The 17,535-nt window shown below is 38.0% G+C and overlaps 1 protein-coding gene across 4 annotated transcripts in view; it reads right to left on the bottom strand.

The window, feature by feature from the left end:
• Window positions 1-3,270: 3,270 nt before the first annotated feature.
• LOC125373531 (sialate O-acetylesterase-like) overlaps window positions 3,271-17,535 on the bottom strand; it is a 33,325-nt gene continuing 19,060 nt past the window's right edge. The window contains exons 1-10 of one of the 4 annotated variants that reach the window (XM_048384664.1): window positions 15,168-15,183; window positions 14,877-15,032; window positions 12,641-12,990; window positions 12,085-12,223; window positions 10,869-11,070; window positions 10,218-10,336; window positions 9,404-9,543; window positions 7,586-7,740; window positions 7,137-7,317; window positions 3,271-6,651 (exon numbers count right to left, since the gene is read on the bottom strand). In XM_048384664.1, coding sequence (XP_048240621.1) covers window positions 6,337-6,651; window positions 7,137-7,317; window positions 7,586-7,740; window positions 9,404-9,543; window positions 10,218-10,336; window positions 10,869-11,070; window positions 12,085-12,223; window positions 12,641-12,990; window positions 14,877-14,991 — 1,716 coding nt within the window. In that variant the 5' untranslated portion in view covers window positions 14,992-15,032; window positions 15,168-15,183 and the 3' untranslated portion in view covers window positions 3,271-6,336. Of the gene's footprint in view, window positions 6,652-7,136; window positions 7,318-7,585; window positions 7,741-9,403; window positions 9,544-10,217; window positions 10,337-10,868; window positions 11,071-12,084; window positions 12,224-12,640; window positions 12,991-14,876; window positions 15,033-15,079; window positions 15,209-17,535 lie in introns of those variants that run through there. The other 3 variants (XM_048384665.1, XM_048384666.1, XM_048384663.1) reach the window with 3 other exon arrangements.

The following is a 17,535-nucleotide window of genomic DNA, read 5'->3' as shown; positions in this document are numbered from 1 at the left end:
TCCATTCCTTGGCATTGTGTACTTGTCATCAAATACTTCTGAGTCAGCATCACCTATAACATCAGCAGACATGCAAAATGTTTCCTACCAGCTAGGGACCGGAACCTTGTTACATATTGCACTCACTATGTTAGTTCTACTGCGTCAGTGTCATCTCTCTTAGGTAATCTTGACAAAGCATTGCTTGGTATCTACGTTACATTTCTTTGGTCTGTAGGTGATGGTGCAGTTATAAGGCCGCCAACCATCCGTGTCCTGTTGCATCAAGGTGAGCTGTCGTCAAGACATAGGTGAGTGGGTTATTGTCCGTGAGTACAACAAAATTGTTTCCATAGAGGCGATCGTAGAATTCTTTCAGAGATGACCCACTTCAAACATAAGAATTCCGACTTGTGCTGAACAATTCTTTTCTGATCTACCCAACCCTCGGCTGGCATGGTCAGCCACTCGTTGTTTACCTGTCTTTTTGGTACAAAACAGCTCCAAGGCCGTGTGTACTTGCATCCGTATACAGTTGAAATGGTTTGGAGAAATCAGCATATCCCAACACAGTCGGGCGGTCGGGTAGCCTAGTGCACAGTTTAAGCGTTCGCTCGTCACGTCGAAGACCCGGGTTCGATTCCCGACATGGGTACAATGTGTGAAGCCCATTTCTGGTGTCCCCCGCCGTGATATTGCTGGAATATTGCTAAAAGCGGCGTAAAACCATACTCACTCACTCATCTTCTACGGTTAGAGAGGGGAGATACACCAATTCCGCTCCTGCTTAGGGTGTTCTTGAACATTACAGAATCCTTTCGACGACCTTGGTGTGTGGTGTTACTCGGTTATTAATAACTACATTTTCATCAAAAGGTGGGGATATAATCATAACCCCTCCCTTGCAAAATATTCTCAATTTTGGATATCACGGGGAACAGACGTGCATTTGAGAATTCTTATATATGCAGAAGACACGTCAAGAATTATTGCCAAGAGTGTATTTCACAGAGCAAAGCATTCTGTCACCTCGCCATTGACTCATTCACCGAGCTGCCTGCCTGTACATTACATATATCTTTAATATATATTTATGATAATACCCAATTACCATAACGGCACGAACAAGGGTTAAATAATGCTCATTTATACTGAGTAAGTTATATGCTGTGTATATCAAGCATAACGCAGATATTTGGTTATTGGATGCCTAATTGACTTTTACAATAAACAAATCCAAATGGAAATGAAAGTGTAAAAAAGTACGTCATTTTCGAAAAATAATTGTTTCCGTGTGAGGAATGAAACAGTATTATGCTTTGATTTGAGTCGCGTTTGCTAGAACCAGATACTGGCACATGTCGACCCGTGAAATTCCGGGGTATAATACGAGGTCTTCAGCAATCAATGCTTGTCGTTAAAGGCGACTATGCTTGTCGTAAGAGGCGACGAACGGGATCGGGTGGTCAGACTCGCTGACTTGGTTGATGCATGCCATCTATCCAAAGGCGGGGATCGGCGCTCATGATATCGATCACTGGAATGTCTGGTCTGGACTCGATTGTTTACAGACCGCCGTCATATAGCTGGAATACTGATGAGTGCATCGTTAAACAACAAACAAACCAAACCAAACATTTCATGCCATTATCCTGGAAGCATCATAAAATTGCATTGTAAATTAATACTCTATATGCGCATGGTAATCGACCGTGATACACTTAGAGTTGTGATATTTCACATGGCCAAGTACCAGCTGATCATGCTCAATCTCACGATACACCCGCCAAACAAAACCGCACGAATTATCTCCCCTGATGGAACAAGTTTGCTCAGGAAACATTTATGATTCTAGGTGTGTGTTCATTGCCAAAGCTTCTATTTAGAGGTCTGATTTCTGGTACAATACGTCATTTTCTTCAAGAAATGGCTATATGTACGATGGCCCATAAAGGACATGGAGTCTGTTTTTCAATATTTTGATATTTCACTTACTTTTATCATAACCTTTTGCAAATTAACACAATTTGTCATACAAATATGTGATAAATCATATATAAAAAACAACCGAAAACATGGAAAATGTACTTTCAAGTAGCTATTGAATCGCTGAAATGTAAAGCGAAAATGTCAAAAACTAAAATGAAAATGTAAAAAAAACAAAAATGTCAAAAACAAAAGCAAATTATCAAAAACTAAAATGAAAATACAGAAAAGTATTTCCACCGCGGTGGAAATATTATCACTGAGGTGGAAATATTATCACCGTGTTGTAAATAGTTTTCACCACGGTGGAAATTCTTTTCTGTATTTTCATTTTAGTTTTTGACATTTTCTCTTTTGTTTTGGTCATTTCCATTTTAGTTTTTGACATTTTCACTCCACATTTCAGCGATTCACTATCTACTTTATACATGATTTATCATATATTTGTATGACAAATCGTGTTAATTTGCAAAAGTTTACGATAACAGTAAGTGAAATATCAAAATATTGAAAAACAGACTCCATGTCCCTTATGGGACACTGTATATATGAATACATTTAACTACAACATAGTGTGACCTATGTTTAGATTCGGTGTGACCAATATAGAAAATCTGTTTCTTGAAGAGAATATATCCATCATGAGTTTTGGGTTTCTTGTTTCAAGCTACAGTCAATAATATTCCAACTATATCATTGTGGCTTGTAAATAAAAAAATCTGGGTCATACAAAACAGTGGTTGATATTAACAGCAACATCTCACACAGTCACCGATTTGACCATCCCGTCTACTTTAGTTACTTGTTTGTTTCTTTGTTGTTTAATGCAGCACTCAGCAATATTCCAGCTATATGACGGCAGTCTGTAAATAATCGAGTCTGGACCTGACACTCCAGTGATTGACATCATGAGCATCGATCTACGCAATTGGGATACGATGACATGCATCAACCAAACAAATTCAACCTTAATAGTTCAATACAGCAAAATCAGGATTTGAATAGGTGATAATACTATTAGGAAACTAAGTGTATTTACAGCCATAAAAGCCAATACCGTAGTTGTAAACTAAAGAATAAATGTATCCTGAACACATACAGAAAATGTACTACATGCAGGTGGTAGGTGGCTGGTGGGAATTTAACAGTTACTACCACACTTTCTCTGGTTGATTTTGAGAAAGAGAAAAGTATTTCTGAATATTCTTAGTTTTATTTCTTCCTGCCACAGCCTAGTGTAAAAGCTCTGATTAATAAATAGTACTGATACAAAATCTCACCAAATCATTGAGTCAAACACAAATATATATTTAAAGATGCACACAGAAAACTATGTTTATTACAATTACACAATTCGCTTATACATAAAAAGGTTTCCACCAAATGTTAAGAAGAGCACGACAAGGTGTCCATCATGCTCAGAAATGCATAATATCACAAGCATAGCCAATATCTTCCACATAAAATGTTCCAACCATTTATCAATCTGGCATGGTTCACATCAGCTCATGACTTGCTCAGCACACATTTCCTCATTTTGGGAGGAAGATTGCATGATTCAGCAATAAAATAATATATCACAGCAAACCTTGATGTCCATTTCACCAGCATGAAGGATTTCAAAGTATTCTAAGGATCACCTTTGCAGTATATATTTAAAGTAAAATTGAGATATATGTAACAAGTATAAAAATAATATAACCCCTGAGTTGCAAGTAGAGATGTTATGAAATAATATATGAATTATACAATTCTTCTGCATCGATATGTTAATTGTCATGTGAATATACAAATTAACCAATGTTGCATATTAGTGCCTGTAATTTGCAAAGAAAAACTGGACCCTTTTCACTGGGTCTTGTGGCTCTTGAGGTACTCACACATTGTGTACCCAGAGGGGGATCAAACCTCTTTCTCTGTGACAGGCCACTGCCCGTGTAGCACAGATAAATAAGCCATTCACATTATTTCTAGGATCAACCTAGGATCATTGAAACTTGCAAGAGACACATTCCTGTAGTCTCAATGTATCACTATAGGTATAACATATTCAAGGCCTCAAAGTTGCAACTAAAACTGTCACTAATGTGACCTAAATTTCAATTTGTCTACTGTCTAAATTTCAGAGGGAGCCAAATGACTACCTTGAAAAAATCTTGTGGCGACTAAAGTCTATTGCAACACATATGTAAACACAAAAATAAACGTGTCTGCTACTTATTGTACTCACAAATAATTCCTCCTAAAGTCAACAATGAACCGAAATACATAAATATTAATGTAATTAGTATTTTATTTTAGCTGATAGTTTATTGGATAAGCAAGGATATACCTATATAATCTAGTAGCATAAATTGCATCATTGTTCGAGTCACAAAAAACAAAACTCAAGTACAGTTGCCACCAATAAACAATTCCAAGACTAATGCTATAACTTGTACATATAATAGCTATTTGATAAAAGATCATTTTGAATGCTTTGGCTACATACACTATTGGCTTGACTTCTTAATTTTACCACTGGCTACCTGGAAAAAAATACTTGTGGCTACGAAGTAAAAATTTAAACTTTGAGGCCTGTATTCATTTAAAAAAACAGTTGTGTGTGTTCCAGTCTATGAAATACTGTATAAAGTCTATATGTGTGTCTGCCTCTATAATGTATTAATTGTGAATGGCAGTCGGTGTGTTCCAGTCTATGAAATACAGTATAAAGTCTATATGTGTGTCTGCCTCTATAATGTATTAATTGTGAATGACAGTCGGTGTGTTCCAGTCTATGAAATACTGTATAAAGTCTATATGTGTGTCTGCATCTGTAATGTATTAATTGTGAATGGCAGTCGGTGTGTTCCAGTCTATGAAATACTGTATAAAGTCTATATGTGTGTCTGCCTCTATAATGTATTAATTGTGAATGGCAGTCAGTGTGTTCCAGTCTATGAAATACTGTATAAAGTCTATATGTGTGTCTGCCTCTATAATGTATTAATTGTGAATGACAGTCGGTGTGTTCCAGTCTATGAAATACTGTATAAAGTCTATATGTGTGTCTGCCTCTATAATGTATTAATTGTGAATGGTAGTCGGTGTGTTCCAGTCTATGAAATACTGTATAAAGTCTATATGAGTGTCTGTCTCTATAATGTATTAATTGTGAATGACAGTCGGTGTGTTCCAGTCTATGGAATACTGTATAAAGTCTATATGTGTGTCTGCCTCTATAATGTATTAATTGTGAATGGCAGTCGGTGTGTTCCAGTCTATGAAATACTGTATAAAGTCTATATGTGTGTCTGCCTCTATAATGTAGTAATTGTGAATGGCAGTCGGTGTGGTCCAGTCTATGAAATACTGTATAAAGTCTATATGTGTGTCTGCCTCTATAATGTATTAATTGTGAATGGTAGTCGGTGTGTTCCAGTCTATGAAATACTGTATAAAGTCTATATGTGTGTCTGCCTCTGTAATGTAGTAATTGTGAATGGTAGTCGGTGTGTTCCAGTCTATGAAATACTGTATAAAGTCTATATGTGTGTCTGCCTCTATAATGTATTAATTGTGAATGGTAGTCGGTGTGTTCCAGTCTATGGAATACTGTATAAAGTCTATATGTGTGTCTGCATCTGTAATGTATTAATTGTGAATGGCAGTCGGTGTGGTCCAGTCTATGAAATACTGTATAAAATCTATATGTGTGTCTGCCTCTGTAATGTAGTAATTGTGAATGGTAGTCGGTGTGTTCCAGTCTATGAAATACTGTATAAAGTCTATATGTGTGTCTGCCTCTATAATGTATTAATTGTGAATGGTAGTCGGTGTGTTCCAGTCTATGGAATACTGTATAAAGTCTATATGTGTGTCTGCCTCTGTAATGTATTAATTGTGAATGGTAGTCGGTGTGTTCCAGTCTATGAAATACAGTATAAAGTCTATATGTGTGTCTGCCTCTATAATGTATTAATTGTGAATGGTAGTCGGTGTGTTCCAGTCTATGAAATACTGTATAAAGTCTATATGTGTGTCTGCCTCTATAATTTATTAATTGTGAATGGTAGTCGGTGTGTTCCAGTCTATGAAAAACTGTATTAAGTCTATTTCTGTGTCTGTTTCTGTAATGTAGTAATTGTGAATGGCAGTCGGAGTGTTCCAGTCTATGAAATACTGTATAAAGTCTATATGTGTGTCTGCCTCTATAATTTATTAATTGTGAATGGAAGTCGGTGTGTTCCAGTCTATGGTGTGGACGGTCCCGGCTACCCCGGTCATCTTCCGGTACACCAGGAAGGTCTTTTAATGAATGGCAGTCGGAGTGTTCCAGTCAATGAAATACTGTATAAAGTCTATATGTGTGTCTGCCTCTATAATGTATTAATTGTGAATGGTAGTCGGAGTGTTCCAGTCTATAGTGTGAACTGTCCCAGGTACCCCGGTCATCTTCCGGTACACCAGGAAGGGAGGTCCAGGGAGGAGAGGGTTGTCCTCCGAGTACACCGTGCAGGTCTTGAAGGCACAGGGGGACTCCCTCCAGCTGTATCTGAGCCCCAGGACAGTCTGCCCCTCCCCACACACCAGGGAGTACAATGTGATGCTGGTAGAGAGGGGGGAGATGATTGGTGCAGAGGTCCAGTAGGGGGGTTGTGGTGGAGGTGGTCCGCTCAACTTGGACTGGACACTGCACAGAATCTGAAATAGTTTGGTTGGGCATTAATCAAATCATTATCAAGTTTCAAGTAATCTGCAAAACATCTAAACAGATGTCTTCTTTTAAGGCCATATCAAAGCATACTATAAAAGGGCCCTTGAACAGTTTCAAATGTGTTTATTCATCACGCAATATAAGCCATAGGCCCAGGTTAAAAAACCCATGACCTAGAGTGAGGACAAATAGCATTATAATACAGATTGACTTGATAATAGTGTTTGATATACATATTATGAGAATTGCTTGATTATGTTTTCATGTCTTGATGTTAACATATTTCATCATAATTAATTAACATCTTCTTGTGATATCACATGTAATGTACTCAAAGGTTTGTTTTAAATAGGTTCTCAATACATATTTTTACATAAGGTCATGAACAGAGAACTGTCCTGAATAAGGCTGTCATATGATCTACAAGATACACTACTGAATTGACAAAAAACAAAAGTAAAGTCTAGTTTACCTCAAATCCATCCCGGTTGTGGTACAGGATCGGTTGTGTGTATGTAAGGGTCAGGTTGTTTGACCCCTCGGTTATTGTCATGGGCCGTGGACCGTCAGCCAACACGTCCCGGCTGTACGCCACCCTCAGCCCTCCAGCAACCAGCCGCTTGCCAACATCTGTCTTGTCTCGAAAATGGACTCTGAAATGAGGATTCATATTTTGTCACAGAAACATGTCGTCCTGTAGCATTGTTCAAATTGACAAGGTATGAAAACGACTCTTTTTGGCCAAGTACAAAAGTAGAGCTAAAATGATAAAGGATGATTTTTCTAACTATCAACAAATTTGTTATCCACGATGAACTTTTTTTTCCATTTATTTAAACTTTATCTACATTTCCTGACAAAGTGATCATTGGACATCGAGACGAAGATGTGAGAGGACTGTACTGGGTATTCAGTACTCACGGCCACCAAGGGGAGATAAAGTCAGCCAGATCCATGGCAACAGCCATGAATGTTTTCTCCATCTTAGGATTTGGAACATAGCCATAGTCAGCGGTCTGGTGCCACCGGATCTCCGGGAACCCGGACGTAGGAGGATCAGGATTCATTGGACCCAACTGTGCAAGTGAGATGATAATAAGGTTGATCTACAGTCTTGCAGTATCATCACCGAGGAAGGTAGGGAAGGGCTCCAAAAACTGTACCCATGATTGAAATCAAAATCAGGCTTTTGGCAAGACAATGCTCAAGCTTGTTTTAAAGATGTCAGCCGGTGTGAGTTTGTGTTTGCTGCACAACCCAAACTTTCGCTGGGGTCCTTTTACGACAAGTTGTTAGTCAACCCACTTGTGCATTCTGAGGTGTGCTGTGTCGAGCACCCCCATCTTTGTCTGGACACCTTACATGTCCACCAATCATGTTTGTTGCTCACCTCGAGACTTTGGTATATGTAGTGTACACCTACTGGGGGAGGGGATCTGGGTGTGGCCACCCTTTTTTCTTAAAAATCTGGTGACATTTTGTATGCACATTTCCTACCATGATAACATGTTGATTTGGTTGTCAAAGTAAAATTATTAATAAATGGTACAAGTGGAAGCCCCTTGTTTAAAATTCCGGGATCCACCCCAACAAACATTTATGTGATTTCTGTTTTGCAAAGATGAACATAACCAGTGAGTTCCAAATGCAAAAACATAAAGGCATGCTTAGTATTGTAGTGGATATTTTATACATCTTGTTGTTTCTGAGTGCCATTGCATCTACATTCAAAAGGGTGTACTATCAAGGGTACATTTCTTTACTGTTGCAGTTTCCATTTGCAAAGATCAAAATCTGAAAATTGAAGTGTGAAGAAATGAAAACAAATCGTTTCACAAAATGGACGTCTTGATCGTTAAAAAACCCACGCATCCTTCAATAAGAGTGGGCAGTCAAAGTTCATTCACGGTTCACCTGACATGATGTTCTGTCATCAGATCTACACAAAGTATGGGGGTAAAAAATCTGTTTTGAATGAGACTGAATATATATATGATTAATTCCCATATTCCAAAAGGTCGCATGTTGCTTACAGCAAAATGACTAAGAACAGCTCTTCAATGTTCCTTACGTTGCAATGAAACCTCAATGACATCATAGCACTGTATAGCATCATTACTTGAATGTTGCTGCACTTTTGAAGGAAATAAACATGTCTTGACCCATTTTCTCAAAAACAATCACGCTAACCTATAAAAACTATTTCGTTTCTGTATAGATAAAGATTTTATCTTTATGTATTTAAAGTATTTAAAGTTAAATATTATTAACAATACTTTTAACTGTTAACAGAGTGAGGGCTTTGTAGTGTAGTGTGAAATTGGTGTAGTAGGCAATAAGAACATCTTGTGTAATATAATTCATAGCTCACCATCTTTTTAAAAAAATTGGTCAGGAAGACTTAGTCATTTAGCTCATAAAACATTTTATTCCAGAAAAAGGAATAGCGGGTATCTTTGAGGAAATCAAACAAATCCAAGCAAGCAGTCTTTCTATTATGTTTTTCTTACTGCTACTAAAGTGCAAGAATGATTGCGTTGTAACTTAAAGTATACACTGTTTTGACAGTGTTTTTGCTAAAGAAGAGGACCAAAACTATTTTCTATCCCAGGTTTCCTGAGCAAGTGGTGAAAACAGATTTGGGAAACTAATGCTTATTGTATACGACAAGCCTTGAAGGTTGACTCAGCCCTTGTTGATCACACACAGAAGGATACACAGCCCAGCAGTTTCAGTTACCTGAACAAATCCAAAAGGGAAAAGTTTGTCAGTCTGTCCAAGTGAGCCCTGGTTGAACTTGAGTCTCCAGTCTGAGATCATGGCAGGGAAGGTGCAGTTGTACTTGTGGGTGTTGGCGCCAGGCATGGCATTGTTCTCTCCTGCATGGGACGATATGGAAAATTCTTAATATTTCGATTCATTAAACTGTGCTTTATAACCCACTGGATACAAAATGACTGATAAACCTTCATTCAAGAACCATCCATTCCCTGCCCACACTGGTGAACTACAGGTGTAGATACAACTTATAACCCATCCTCCTGAGGCCATCCTGCAGAGTCCAATCAAAATCGTGTGACGAATCATACATCCAGTTCACAAACAACACTGATCTCAGGTTGACTGAAGGATTTGCAAAGCATGTGTACTACCAACTGGGCATTGACAGATATTTTGCAAATCTTTTCATGTTTCTAATTCAGGTGCTCAAATAGTGCTCACATAATACAAGTCCTATTCCTCATACATGTAGATGACATTTATGATACGGAAAAACACTCAGCTAATAATTTCTATTTCTCATATAATGTATAGGTTTTTCGGGAGGATAAAGCCAATGGTAAATATCCTGTATTAGGAATAAACGCTATGTATTTAGCTCGCCAAGGCTTGCTAAATACAATGTTTAATCCTAACACTGGATATTATCATCCCCTAACAGAGTTGTGTGATAACCTCTATATATCCAACTAGGCCATACTCCATGGCTAATTTGCTATCTGCTGATCCGACATACTCAGCATGTGGATATGTATGACAAACCTAACAGTACCTTGGTACCAGATGGCTCCATATATGGTCATGTTGAGTAGAGGGTGGATCATGCAGTTCCACAGCTGGGTGGGGGTGAGCTGGTTCCTGTAGCCAGGTGTGTCCCTCTCACTGTCATCACTGCGGGGAAAACAGTGGTGCAGACAATAGTCACTACACACTTGGCATGAAGCATACAGCGGTACCAATGACTTGTGGCAAATTCTTATTAGTTTCTTTCGATGTACAGATTTTTTACAATTTTGTATATGGGAAAGAGAATGAAAATTATTGTCAAAGAAATCCCTTTTGCAAATCATGCAAGTTAATATATGGAAAAACTGAATATTAAATACATATGAATTGTAAGCATTTTTGTAAACAATAATTCATACACGCATGCACGTCGCTATGTAAGTGCAATAGTCTTTGTTGCAATGTTAAACCCCATTTCACCTCAGAAGTCAGAAGTCAAAATGTTGCATGTCTAATTGAGACAAACAGCTCTCAGTCGTTTGAACACCTTTTGTGATTTTCATATGTACATTTTAAAGTATTACATAACTCTAATATTTGACATAACCAGTGGTCAAAAAAAGATCCCTAATCCAACCTTGATCTTAATAATATCAATATAGCAACAGTAGACATATCTCTACAAATATTCTCATACATGTGCAAGAAGGATTCCACAATCTCTGTAGAGGAAATTCCACACTGGCCTAAGGCATCTCTTGATGACCAGGCCTCAATGGGGGTTCCGCCGTATGACGTGTCTATCAATCCAATCGGATATCCAAGTTCCTGGTAGAGATATTTGCCATACAACCAGCACACCGCGGAGAAATACACTCCAGTACCATCAGCTAGTGTCCCTAGAGACAGACAGACGTTAGTAGTATTAAACTCATACTGACCAAACTGATACAAGACTTTGGTTGACCCTGGCCACATGAAACATGGGAAAAGTTATGCAAAAATGGCACTTTTTATGGAAACTGATACATATCGTATTGTGACTCAACTATTGTGAGATGTGACGACACAAGAATTAGGAGCAAGTAACTTTAATGAATCATCATCACCATCATCAACAACACAATCAAATCCAGCATCCTCATTACAACCGTCAAAGGTAGCATGTTGAACATCATAGCAGTAACAACAGTCACCAGCTGTCCTCACTCCCATGATTTTCAAAGATATTTGAACAAGACCTGTCCATTTGTCCTGCACAAATGTTTGTTTAAACTTCTCTTCCATTTTGGCATCATTATAAAAATTATAACGGTGTTAGAACCTAGACTGAAGCGTCACTCCTAATTGTAATAAAGAAGTTGTTCATCCATAAATCTTATCCTTACTTAGTACTCCAACTTCTAAATGCCTCTAAAAAAAATCATCACAATCATGTATGAATAAGAATAAAAACAGTGACATATTGTTATACCAATACAATGTTTGTTTTGACCTATTACAATATATTGTAATATATATAACTCAAATTCTTACTGGACCTGTGAAGGTCCGGGTAGAGAATAGGTCTTCAGCAACCCATGATTGCCATAACAGGAGACTATGCTTGTTGAAAGAGGCGTCTTACGAGATCGGGTGGTCAGGCTTGCTGACTTGGTTGATGCATGTCATCGTATCCCAATTGCATGGATCGATGCTCTGATGTCAATCATAGGATTGTCTGGTCCAGACTCGATTATTTACAGGCTGCTGTCATATAGCTGGAATATTGCTGAGTGCGGCATTAAACAACAAAGAAACAAACAAGTTCTTACTGACAAATATTGTTTCATGTCTATTTTAAACATAGTTTCATAAAATAAAATAATCAATAATTCTCACATATATGTACTTATCTACGTGGGAATTCTTACTTTTGCTTGGTAGTGTCCAGCCCTCATTGATGGAGAGTAGGTCCAGTGTTTCTACAGGAGAATACTTGAGAGAGACATCAAACAGACGAATGTGAGGATAGTTGGGAGCATCGGCCAGTTCAGCAGAGCCATTGAAGATCTGAAGGGACACACACACATGCAGTGTTGCAGTTACTCGATCACTTGTTTGGCAGACTAATAACTCTACTATAGTACTTTCCTGTAGCAAAACAATACTAGCCAACCACGGAATATAGTGTACGCATGCAGCTTTGACTGAACAGTGGTTGTTTCTGGGAAATTTATAGCCAGACAATACTTTTTCAATGCTGTTTACAAATGGGAATTCTGAACTGATTGTTCTAAAGATGTGGCATTACACAACATAATCCATACTTAGTTGCATGCCAACAAGTCATCAGAATTTGTCATTTTGGCCTTAAAGCTACAAAAATATTTTGTTTGGTACCTAATGGAAACACAAGGAAACCTCTGTTTAATATTTTGGGAAGAACTGTAAAAAGTGTTTTACAAGCAACCTTTAATCGGAACTCACCTTGTCAACAGTGAACTGCATGTTGGACTGGCCTGAGCATATCCAGACATCCCCAAACAGGACATCAGTCAGGGTGATTGCCTCCAAGGCTGATGAAGCTGTGATTGTAAACGGTCCTGGCTGGGACACAGGGGGCAAGGTCACCTTCCAGATGCCGACACCATAGATGTTGTCCTTGTAAACTGTTGCTGACACTGTCTCCTGACCTTCCACCTTGACCTTGATGACCTCTCCGATGTTTGGTGAGTACCCCCAGATGACTGCCTGTTTCGGTGCCCTTTGTAGAACCATGTGATTCCCATAGTAGGAGGCGAACAAGATGCTGGGATCTGCAGCTGATGACTTATTGGCTGAAAATGATATTTAAAAGTTTGTGCATGCATTAATAACTATACAGTCGAACCCTGTTATCTGGAACACAGCGGGACTGTTTGGTAACTTCAAGATAGAGAGGCATCAACATCCAGACAGATCAAGTAACAGAATTATGGAGACATAGCAATATGATTGCATACACAAGGAATTGAGAACACAACATGTGCATATGATGATAAATTGAAATGTATTTTACTGGCAATGATTAATAAAAATTGTGACAAATTATGTACAGGATACATGTACCTTATTAGGCAGCATGCAATCACTATTTAGTCTGTCCACTTGACAAAAACAACAATGTGCCACTCTCACCTCAAACTAGTTTAGCTTGAATATTGTGAACCGAGTCATGCAGCTTGTATTCCTTTATCCATCTTTGATAAGCATGTTTTGATGTAACCTGGAAGTGCTGCCATGTTTTACTCGTGATGTTTTATTTGTCAATAAAGATTACTATTACTTATGGATAAATATATAAGTGTATTATTGGTTGAACAATTGGTTAATCTTGCTCTGTAATTTTACAGCGATGATGTGTTGAAAAAGGTACAAGATATACTTGGCTTCTAAAAACTATCATGTGGGAATGCCAACTTCCAGATAAAGGTACAAAATTCTATAGAATCTTATACCTTAGTTCACAGAGACAGATACATAATCTTATAATATATCCCAAACTTTAATTTGTTAAAAATCATATTTGTTGTAGTTTGACTATTATATGTCAACATAATGTTTTTGCAATATAATAGCGAAACTGCAAGAAGCTGATCAAACGGGGACTGATCAAACTGTCCCACACATGAAACATATCTGGCAATAGAAATCAGCTGTACCAAAGTGGTTATTACTATTTAAAATTTCTATAGTAAAAGCTGCACCCAAAATAACACAATATTAGAACATATTACTCCCGGTGAAGATAATAGTTTTAGATAACTTCGTATGGCATCACGCTAGCGGGATACTGATAACATGAGGTTCGGGTATTACAATTCACAGATGTGCGGAAGAGATAGTTTCAGGAAATATATCTCCAGCATTATTTAGGTCCATGGTTTGAGATATTGGTACAATCGAGAAAACAAAGTCCGAGATAACGATATTCGAGGTTCTAAATAAATATATATACATACAGTAAACCACGTTTATAACGAACATGCTGATAAAGAACTGACAAGTATGACGAACATATTGTTTGGTCTGGACCATTTGTTATATGCTTGCCATAAAAGGCTACTTTATGGTTGTTTTAATTTTTAAGAGGTGACTATAACGGGATCGGGTGGTCAGGCTCACTGACTTGGTTGATGCATGTCATCGTATCCCAATTGCGTGGATCGATGCTCATGATGTCAATTACTGGATTGTCTGGTCCAGACTCGATTATTTACAGACCGCCGTCCTATATAGCTGGAGTATTACTGAGTGCGGCGTTAAACAACAAAATATATATGCTTATAAAAAACTTCAGTTATAACAAACTAAAATTAGTGTTTTTTTTATTTTGTTATACCCGTAGTTATCTGTATAATAAATTAATTATTATACCCATAGTTTACTGTATAAATCTATTGGGGGGGGGGGGGGCATATGGTTTAAAATGGATCGAGAGTGTCAGAAAAATATGATAGAGTGATACAGTCCTAATTAACACACACACACACACACACACACACACACACACACACACACACACAGGTCCCCTGCCTAGTGTTTATTTTGGTATTGGATTGGATGGACGTTATGCATAGATGTTCAGACTGGTTATACCGCTGAATGTCGCAGACTGGAACGCTAATTGCGTCAATTACGGTAATTTTATTTCGAGCTATAAATACGGGTTTTGTTTTTTCACCTTTGCTCGAAACTTCCTCTTCAAAGATGCGATTAATATGTTCACTTTGTGCTGTCGAAGCCTCCCATAGTAACAGGACTAACACTGACAAGCTGAAAGTGATGTGTGAATTCATCTCGCTCAATGAGTCGATCGGCTGTTCGTGGTTCGTGTTCCCTTGAAATATAATTATGGCTTCAAACAACAAACATTTGGCCACTCACCCGTGACACATGGCACAACTAGATCTGTATATTTTGCTGAAGACAGGAATATAATTGCAGATAACTACATACATCCAATAATGCGTACCTGGCCTCCACGGATCAAAATATTCATTCACGTACGTGACGGTACAATGTTCATGTATAAGTAAACAAACTAGAGTTACTCCCCCTATATCTGATCGGCCGGGTATATATATATATATACACACCGGCCTGGTGTGTGTGTGTGTGTGTGTGTGTGTGTGTATATATATATATATATATATGGAATATTGCTGAGTGCAAACAAACAAACTCAGCCTCCATCTGCGCGAAGAAAACCAACCCAGCCTCAATAAAAAGTCTTGACCACAATATGGCAATCCTCATCCATCAATACAGAATATTTCGTGAGCAAAGACATAATCTTAGACAGAGAGACATGACCATGACCCTTATTTATTAATAATCATTTCAAATCTTCCATTTCAAGAGGCCATAACAGTTGTTGACTGATGGGAAATGACCATTAGCATCACATACCCTCACTTGGAAACTGACGAGCAAAAGAAACGTTACCAATCAACATTCCTAAAAACAGAACAGGAAGATACCTGTATGGCCAAAAGACATGAATTAACAACACCATTACAAGTTATGCCATGAGAATCAAGTTGGCCTAAAATGTACTCTATTGCAGTTTGACATGCATCAGTTGTGAGGATGAAGGGTTTGTTTTGTTCTGGATTTGCAAGGATGGGGGCTGTTGTAATGGCTTGCTTTAGCTTTTCGACTGCCTGTTGGCAATTGTTGGACCATTCGTAAGATGCGTCTTTTTTCAGAAGGTTGTATAGAGGGAAGGCCAGAACCAGAATATTTTGCTACAAATTTGTGATAATACCAGGCCAAATCTAAGAAACGACACACGTCATGGACATTTTTGGGGATCTGTGTGACTGAATCTATTTTTGAAGGATCGACATGGATGCCATCTTTGCTGCAGATATTCCTTTAGTGGGTGTATGGGCGGCCATAGACTAACATCTTGTCTCTGAAATGAACATATCGTACAGAAAAACAACAACAATTGTTCAATTTTCTTAATAAAAATATAGTAAAAGGGAGCCCAGAGACTCTCTTCATTTTCAGATACTGCAGTAATCTTATAGACTTGCCAAATATTATAGACTTGCATGGACTGTATTTGATATATATTTGTACCAGGGTCTGTAAGACAGACTAGGGCGGTCATTCGGTCAAAAAATACAAAGTTGAAAAAAAGGACAAAAGTACGCAATAAAGGTCAAATATTACAAATATAGAACTAAATGTTACTAATAAAGGTCAAAATACAAAACATACGGACGCCGGTAAAAAAATACGAAGCTGAAATGAAGTTAAAAAATACGCAAAAATAGTCAAATGTTACTGATAAAGTATTAAATGTTTCTAATAAAGATCAGCATACAGAACAAACAGACGCAGGTTAAACAAATACAAAGTTGAAAGGTCAAAAGTACACGATATTAATAGTCAAATGTTACGACGTACGAAAAAAAAGAACAATGTGTAGGAAAGAAGTCAGTGAGCACGAAATGACGTTTACAATAAAGAAGTCAGTGAGCACGAAAGGACGTTGACAATAAAGAACGCCAGTGAGCACGAAAGGACGTTGACAATAAAGAAGTCAGTGAGCACGAAAGGACGTTGACAATAAAGAACGCCAGTGAGCACGAAAGGACGTTGACAATAAAGAAGTCAGTGAGCACGAAAGGACGTTGACAATAAAGAACGCCAGTGAGCACGAAAGGACGTTGACAATAAAGAAGTCAGTGAGCACGAAAGGACGTTGACAATAAAGAACGCCAGTGAGCACGAAAGGACGTTGACAATAAAGAAGTCAGTGAGCACGAAAGGACGTTGACAATAAAGAACGCCAGTGAGCACGAAAGGACGTTGACAATAAAGAAGTCAGTGAGCACGAAAGGACGTTGACAATAAAGAAGTCAGTGAGCACGAAAGGACGTTGACAATAAAGAACGCCAGTGAGCACTAAAGGACAATTGCTTGGTTTTAGAGTGAGTCCTGCTTCTTTGATCTTTTGGAATACCCCCTTAAGGTGAATTCAAATGTTCAAAAAACTTTATGTCATTATATTATGTCATTTACATGTAAATCTTTTGGCTCTGAAATGGTTAGCAAAAATGCCATAGGAGCATTTTTCAGGACGAAAGGGAGACGGTTCCATCCAAAAACAATATCGGGTGTAATTTAGGCCGACTTGTGTTTTGCATCTGGATGAAGTGGTATTTGTCATAAGCCACTAGCACGATCAAGCACGCTAAAATTATTGGTAGAGGTGGTAGAGTGAAAACTATACGTTTGCATTGAGGGGTCCATAATCTACGGCCAAGTTGTTAAGAGCTATTACGTTTTTTAACCATGACAATGGGAGAGTGCAGAGTTTAGAACAT

The sequence above is a fragment of the Haliotis rufescens genome, unplaced genomic scaffold, assembly GCF_023055435.1.
Source record: "Haliotis rufescens isolate VD_foot unplaced genomic scaffold, xgHalRufe1.0.p SCAF_5, whole genome shotgun sequence".
Classification (NCBI taxonomy): Eukaryota; Metazoa; Mollusca; class Gastropoda; order Lepetellida; family Haliotidae; genus Haliotis; species Haliotis rufescens.
Note: the sequence above shows the minus strand (reverse complement) of the source record. Positions and strands in the feature narration are given on the sequence as shown.